We start from the raw sequence: 8,090 nt of genomic DNA on the forward strand, positions 1-8,090 counted from the left end.
GCTACTGCTGTGTAACAAAACACACATTCACATGCCACAGACAGCAAATTGCTTCTCTCATTCCCCACCACGCCCTGCCTTCATTCTCAGCCACCTGCAAAACAAACTGCGCTGGAAATTTCACTACAAATTACCCTGTGTCTGCCAAATCCCCCTGGGAGCGTAGGAAATCAAAACCCGGGATCTCCCTGCCCTGTAGAAACAGACTGTAGCCCCACACGGGCGCACAAAATATCTCGACTGAATTTTGTTTAAAATAAGAATCACTATGTGCGTGTGTGCTTTTTAAAGATATTCATTTGGTCTACTATTCTTACATTTGCGCTGTGGATTTCAGGTTTTCAGTTTCTACCTTTGAGTATTTCGTAAGATGATCCTAGAAATCACGGCAAGTTTAAAGAAACATGTAGTCTCACAAATAAAGCTGAAACTCGTTTTTTAAAAAAGTTTGGCGTTAAAGGAAAAGGTGACCATGTAAAAGTCGCCAATTTAACTTCTGACAACACCAATGCTGTGAACATGCCCCCTACTTCTGTTGCATTTCAAGTCACATTACATTTTGAAACCAGGCCTCCATTCCTGCTAAGAAAGAGTGAAAACTGAGACCTGCTTCGCTTCATGGGAAAATCAAAGGAAGGCACATACCTTAGCAGTGAATAATGATCAACAGCATAAACCCAACAGTATGTACTGTTAGTGCCACAGTGCCTCCTGGTGACGTCTCCGCATAACTCCAAACAGACAGGAATGTCGGAGAGAGAGTGAGTCCGTGCCCGATGTGCCAGAGAGATGAGTGCTGAAAGCTCCTTGGAAAAAGGATTAGGACTGTTTATGTTGGCCAAGTGGCCCGCTGCCAGCTGCTCAAGTGTGCAAACTTCTTAAAGCTGCAGAGCTTCGGGTTGGCCATGAATCTTCTCACTCTATTTACCCTCCTATCTGACTATTTGGATGATTGTGCTTTGTTCAGGAGGGGGGAAAAACCCTCCATTTCAACCCCCACCTCTAAGAAAGCCCTGCTGCTTGATTCCAAACCAGCTTTTCTGGGACACCACCTCCAAAGCACACCCATGCACAAAGTCTTTGCTTTACTCCTGGTATGTCTATGTAGGTTCTCAATAATCCAGGTTATGGTAAATTTAAGAGCTTGAAAAAAAGAAGGCAACTAGACTTTAGGTTTGTGAGGAAGGTAGAAGGTCTTCACAAACCTGAAGTCCACTCGCTTTAACGTTTTTTCCTGGTATGTTTTTCTATTTTTATTTTTTTTTATCTTAAATATCCAAGCCAAAAAAAAACAAAACAAAAACTACTTAATAAACTAGAGTGATATCAAAAAGATGCATCAGCAGTAGGATAAGACTGAGCCTGGAGGTGGCAGGATGCCAGAGCTCTGTGGCCTGGAGCTAGATCAGAGCAGGGTTCATGAGCTGTCGTTATGAGATGGGGGTGGGGGGGTCTCAGGTCAGGGAATAATAAAAGGTAGCCTCAGCAGCAACACAGCTCAACCCCAACTTCTGTTATTGAGCTTTGGAAATCACGAAGATAACTTATTCTTCCCATCGCATGTAGGCTTCAGGGTTACCATTGACAGTAGAGGATTTAAACATGCGTATCCAGTTAGTTTACCAGATATAATCTTACATTTAAACAAAACCCTGTAGATTATTAAGCTTTTAAATTGCTACAGCACTTGGATGCAAATTCTCCCAGCTCCAATGAGCATCCATGGGGCAAGCATCACATTTCTCATAAATGTTAGGTATGCTGATCTAACTGTGTGCTGTCATTTCTGTATGCAGTGAGAACACATAACACTCTGGAGATTTGAAATTCAGCTGGCTGTGTTATAGAGCTCAGTTAAATTTAATTTCTGCTTGCCAGTTTGATCTATTTTTGCAATCTTTGTTGATTTATAAATAAATCGCTTTGACTTTGATGTCCATTAGTGTCACACAGCAGCAGTTGTTCACAGACCGAAAGTGTCACATTTCTAGTGGATACAAAGAGTAACCGAGTCCACACTGAACAAACTATAGCTTCACTATAATGTACTGTATGTAGCCAATGTGAGGTACTTATCCTGCCAACCTGTTTTGTGATAAAGACATTTGCCAAAAGCTGAAAATCCATTATATACACAATTTAAAAAAATACCAAACAGCTGACCGATCTTTCATAGATCCTTGAGGTGATAAGAGCAGCACCTTAAATTTATATTAGAGATATTTTGTTATATATTTTTTTAACTTAGACCAGCTGTGACCAATGACTGTACAGTCACTGGCTGTGATCACATAATATCCTCTGGGATTAATCAAGTATTCTGATTCTTGCCCATGCTGCCATCTTTTGATGTCCAGTGGTACTGCAAAGAAATACATTTTTAATTTAAACACATCAAATTTAAATACATCAAAACACATTTTTATGGGAAAGGTCTGTTATCATTTTGTTTTCTGTCTCTATGTACAGCTGTGTGTGTGTGTGTGTGTGTGTATATATCTTATTATACAAAGACAAGTGCATTAAAAGAATTAAAAACCACCACCACATAAGAGCATACTTTATAGACAATCACACACTTAAAACTTTGTATTCAAACACTGGAACATGCAAAATACAGAGTCTTGCACAACTGTCAGTTTTCCATTGAATTAAAAAAAATGCACCAACAAATATATTCAACACGTTTGTTGAGTTCATTAAATTAAAATATCCAGCCACTAAAATGTGCAGAAGCCATGCAAATTCATCAGCTTTCCCTAGTGGACGTCTGTAAAGACAATAAAAACTTGACATTAAGGCACTTAATCAGGCAGAGAACTCAGGCACTCTTTAAAAATAATGAACGTTTAAAAATTAATTATCTTTAAAGTTCACAAGAGTTCACAAGAAGCACCAACATAACGTATATTGCACTCCATTGTTACTGTAAACAAATTCACATATTTGGCACTGTGTACTAAAAAGCCATGAGGTACATTCACAGATACAAAGATTCGACGAGAACAAACACACATGATGCTAAACCCAATGTGTAATAACATAGCTTACCCTTGTTTAAAATAAATGTTATACTCTGATATGATACTAATATGATAAAATCTTAATGCTGACAGTCTTGGACTCTACATTATTAAATGGTAAATGGCCTGTATTTGTATAGTGCTTTTACTAGTCCCTAAGGACCCCAAAGCGCTTTACACCACCTATTCACACACTGGTGATGGCAAGCTACATTGTAGCCACAGCCACCCTGGGGCGCACTGACAGTGGCGAGGCTGCCGAACACTGGCGCCACCAGGCCCTCTGTAGGCAACGGGTGAATTGTCTTGCCCAAGGACACAACAAACGAGACTGTCCAAGCCGGGGCTCGAACCGGCAAACTTCCGATTACAAGGCGAATTCCCAACTCTTGAGCCACGATCGCCATGTCGTCAGCTGTTGGTTTGCAGGCTACTATCCAAAACACCGATTTGGCACATTAGAACAGCAATATGAGAATGGCCAAACTGATAATCCAAAGCATATTTGGATGAAGCTACTCAGATAATGCTGTGCTCAGGCTCAGCAGATCACTTACAAAAGTAAAGAAGAGGTGTAAAATAAAAGTAAGAGGCGAGAGAAAATCTCTTCGACCATGTTGAGTGTTGTTGCAGAGTCACGTTCCCTGTTGGCAGCTCACATATGGAACGCCACAAGAATGTCTCTCTCAAAAAAACTAAACAAGGACACTACCTGTTAACTAAATCATACTTTTTTCATTATTGTTTTACACTTGCAATTAGTGACCATAAACTCTTGGGAAAAGTGTCCATTCGCTGAGGTAATAAATCATGTGAGCAGTAATTTTCTCATAATCTTTTTACCATTATGATTTTCTTTCATGACTAGAGAAGTCGCCCCATAGCAGGACATTAAGAAAAAAATACAAGGCACTTGAGCATTAATTTCACATGTCAGAGCTGAAACCATTTATCCATTCATACAGTGGTGTAAAGGCAGACTGTGATAAACATTTTTCTCCCAGAGAAATACTCTGTGTGGTTGCTATTGATGTTCAGGCTGTAGAGTGATTATTTTCACAATGCGCATGCAATAATGCTCCAAATTAAGTGAAGCACCTGAGGATCTGGGACATCAGCTGACTGTTTTTCAGTAAAAGTGATTTTCCATGAAAGTGTATTTTACAAAAAATTACAAACTGTTGGTGTCCTAAAGTGTGACAATAATTAGAACAGTATTCAGACATTTCACTTGAAGGCAGAGGCTCCACTGAGTTAAAATGTTGAAAGATTTTGCATCATTGTGATCGTGGTCTACTACCAAGCCCATGAAGAGAATAGTATTGATTACGTTTCAGGTTTTCCAAAGATCAAAGCCTTCCTATCCTGATTCGTGAAGATCCTTATGCCTTATTGTACTGAGGCTTATCCTTGAGGCACAACTGATGTGTTGTTTGGCTGTAGAGCACCTTTCGTTTTATAAATTATGTAAAATAATGGAAGCACGATGCCTATCAGGAGCATGGCAACTACAGCGTTCCACCAGTTGATTCCCCAGTCAGCACCATAACTGGTCCGACGCTGTCCTTTGAACCCAAAATGCTGTTGTTTTTGCAAGTTATCCAAAAATTCCTCATCTTGATCAGTTGTGGTTTGAATTAGTTTGTTTATATCATTATCCACCTCCATGAGAAAGTCTGTGGCCTCTTGTATATGAGGCTGGGCTCTCGCTTTGTTCTGAGGCTCCACTGGTGTTTGAGAAGCATGGGGCATTTCTTCTTGAGGATCACTCGGATTTGAGAAAGTTTCAGTTAAGAAGCTGTGTTGCTGAACTGGTATTTTGATGGATTTCAGTGCAAATAGATCTTGTTCCTGCATTAGGTTGTTCACCCGCTTTATATCGGCTACCTGTTGAAAAAGTGACAAACGTACATCAATATAAGCACATGAAGAAAAATAATTTTACAAAAATGTCTGCAGCTATGAAAAAGCTTTTACGTTGCAGCCATATTGCAGTGCAAGCTTGCTGAGATTATCATCGGCTAACACTTCACGCTCCAGCAGCTGGACATTTTTCAGTCTGTCCTCCTGGTCCTGGAAAGCCCGTGGTCTCAACTCCATGACACCGGGTTCCTCATCGTCTGAAGATGCAGCACATTCATTTGTTTTCCTCCTGAACATATAGACCTGGCCATCTGCACTGGCGTGAACATCCACCGGGGCCTGGAAAGCCCGCGGACCATTCTCCCCCCGCCACATAATTAAACACCAACCTGTAAATGTAAGCACATAGCTAATATTTACACATGCACAGTCATACTTGCACAGTAGATAAAGTTACATGGAACATATGTTCTATGTTTAAGTAAATTCTGTACAAATTTATGTTTTGTCATTCATAATTAAATGTGCAATGTAGACACAGTTGGGTTATGCTAGTGTTATAAACGGCCCAAAATCTTTCAGCTCCACTAAAATGATCAATGTGCTTTTCTACCATGTTTTACAATAACGTTGGATGGTAATTAAAAGAGAATTAACAAGGTTGGCTAGTTTCTATTTAAAGATGATTAACCATGTTCTGACTGGAGGCGTTCTAAAAAATGAACAAACAAACAAAAAAAATATATACAGTTTTGCTATCTACAAAGCAATCACACAGCAGGAAGAAGTCAACAAAATTGAACCAAGCTTCAGCCAAGACAGTATCTGAGATGATCCACCCACAACACAAGGTTAGTCTACAGTATTCAGTTGTGTGTGAATATGTACTGATGCTGAGCTTAATCTCCACATTAAAATCTTAAGTCAGCCGAGAGTGACTTAGCAAGTCCATGGGCTACAGTTGCATCATGAGGTTTTAAAAACTTACAGACGTACTGAATGTGAATAGCGCTAATAAAAAGGCAGAGTGGCTGACAATCACCACTGGTTATTTGGGGGAGGTGGGGGCTTGTTTCTACTAAATAAAACAAGACACAAAGCACTGCAACCAGCCTGTTCTTAAAAAGACAGCAGCCTCAATAAATACAGTATACTCTTGAACCTGAAGCATAAATCATACCTCATTACTTAACAAGCAAAACCTATCCACCAGGCTCTAGTTATTATGGCATAAGAGAGGTGGGCAATCTTCCCAGTGGGTCATATGAGAAAATGAGAAAGCTTATAAAAAGATAGAATTATCACTGGGTAGATGATTGATGCAGAATTGCTTATTGGTAGTGGTACAGACCCCACAACAGTCCCAGATTCTCACACGGCCTCTTGGGAAACTAATCGCCTACCTTTGGCCTAAGAGGACGGCCAATAGTCAAATGCTGAAAATGCACCTCTCTTTTGTGGGAGTCCAGTTCCTAAGAAACTATGGCATGCTCTTTTGTTTTCATTTACAAGCTGAAAATTTTAAGTTTGTTTTCCTTTTCAGTGTCTTTATTTTAGATTAGGAGAACATTGTTCACCTGATTGTTGCACATTTATTTGGGATATACACTACTGCATCCAAAATAAACATTAATCAACTGAATGATAAACCAAAAAGACACAGGAGTTACAACCGCTATATTGTGTGAAACGCCCTTTCGAGTACGTAAAACACTTTTTTTACATTGCATTATATTTTACATTAGGCGGCAGACAACATTTTTCCGGTTTAAGTACAGCCAGAAAAATTTCTATTACATTAAACGCAACATTTATTTAATCTACCAACTTTTCGACATCATACCTTGGGCAATTTAAATACACTTTGTGATGGAAATTGTAACCCCCACCAGGGCAAAAACTCTTACCATATACAGTACTAACAGAACATGTTTCCTAAGAACGGAGCTTACTGTGCGCACTTGAATGCAGCAGTAACTTGAGCTAAGATGAGCTAATGCTAGCAGGTTAGCTTAAGGAGTTCGGCTTCGGTTCACAAACTATCGGCATCGCGACAAAAACCAAGCAAGCGACTCGGTTTACTTCTATTATAAGTACAACAGGGTCATTCGTTGGAGAATAAAGACCAAAGGAAAACACTTTTACTGACTTCAAACGCCCAGAGTACATTGTTTCTTTCCAATTACCTTATCCAAAATGCATGGGTCACTAATTCCAGGACCAGTCTGGTTGGCTTTTCTTCTTCGTCGCACTCTAAAACGTGTTGGTATTATACGAGCATGCAATAGCGCCACCCGCGATGTTTCAGGCTAAACACATCGGTTAAAATTGGTTAAAAGATGATAGACCAAAGTGTTATAAAGAGTTATTAAAGGTTTTTTAATTCGGTTTTAAAATTTGTTGTCAGTTCAATTTAATTTTATTTAATTTTCAGTCTGTTTGCTTGTTACTCTAAAGTTTGTAGTGGTCACACAAACAGAGGAGGAGAATCTCAGGGTATGACGAGTGGTGAGGAGGATATGCAGCAGATTAGAGTGATATATAGGAATGAGATTATAGAGATACTTGAAAGTAAGAAGCAGAATCTTAACATTAATCCAATATTCTACAGAAAGCCAGTGAAGCTGTTTAAGTACTGGAGGAATATACTCTATAGAAAGTCTTCTGGTAATAACACAAACAGCTGCTGAATAGGAGTCAACTATAATGTATTTTCACAGTTGTAGTTTTTGTTTGTAGTTTTGTTGCTTTAATCTTATCAGGGTAGTGGTTTAAATACCTGAGTTCAACTATGCAAAGCAATGGACAGTGCACAAGAGAGACAAAGAACAGAGTGCAAACGAAGTTGAGTGGGTGGAGATGAGTGCAAGAGTGAAAGATAGTAGTGAACCTGTTATGACGTATGGTCTAGAGACAGTGGCACGAAAATGCAGAAGGTGTAGGTAGTGTATCATGAGTGTTATTGGGTTTCAGCCCCTGAAACCCAATAACCAGTTGTGCCACCCTTAGCAGCAACAAGTACAATCAAATGTTTGTGATAAACATTAACAGGTTTTTCACATCACTTTTGCCCCCACTCTTCTTTGTAGAATTCAACCACACTGGAGGATTTTCAAGCATAAACCAGAGCATCTCAATCAGATTTAAGTCCGGGCAGATCACTCCTAAACTTTCATTTTGTCTTTTTTTGAGCCATTCAGATGT

At 39.4% G+C, this 8,090-nt stretch overlaps 1 protein-coding gene across 1 annotated transcript; it reads right to left on the bottom strand.

Moving 5' to 3' along the window:
* Positions 1 to 870: 870 nt before the first annotated feature.
* lysmd4 (LysM, putative peptidoglycan-binding, domain containing 4) lies at positions 871 to 7,177 on the bottom strand. Its single transcript, XM_085165850.1, has 3 exons — positions 7,073 to 7,177; positions 5,001 to 5,275; positions 871 to 4,910 (listed from the first exon to the last, which is right to left on the bottom strand). Exons 2-3 carry the CDS (start codon positions 5,259 to 5,261, stop codon positions 4,428 to 4,430), a joined length of 744 nt encoding a protein of 247 aa, XP_085021976.1. The 5' UTR covers positions 5,262 to 5,275; positions 7,073 to 7,177; the 3' UTR covers positions 871 to 4,427.
* Positions 7,178 to 8,090: the final 913 nt, after the last annotated feature.

Source organism: Neolamprologus multifasciatus, chromosome 7 (genome assembly GCF_963576455.1).
Source record: "Neolamprologus multifasciatus chromosome 7, fNeoMul1.2, whole genome shotgun sequence".
NCBI lineage: Eukaryota > Metazoa > Chordata > Actinopteri > Cichliformes > Cichlidae > Neolamprologus > Neolamprologus multifasciatus.

Bases quoted from the DNA above. Each gene is read 5' to 3' on its own strand.
- lysmd4 (XM_085165850.1), bottom strand. From the start codon at position 5,261: ATGTGGCGGGGGGAGAATGGTCCGCGGGCTTTCCAGGCCCCGGTGGAT. The intron at 4,911-5,000 runs GTAAAAGCTTTT...CTTTTTCAACAG, and splicing joins CACTGCAATATGGCTGCAAC to GTAGCCGATATAAAGCGGGT.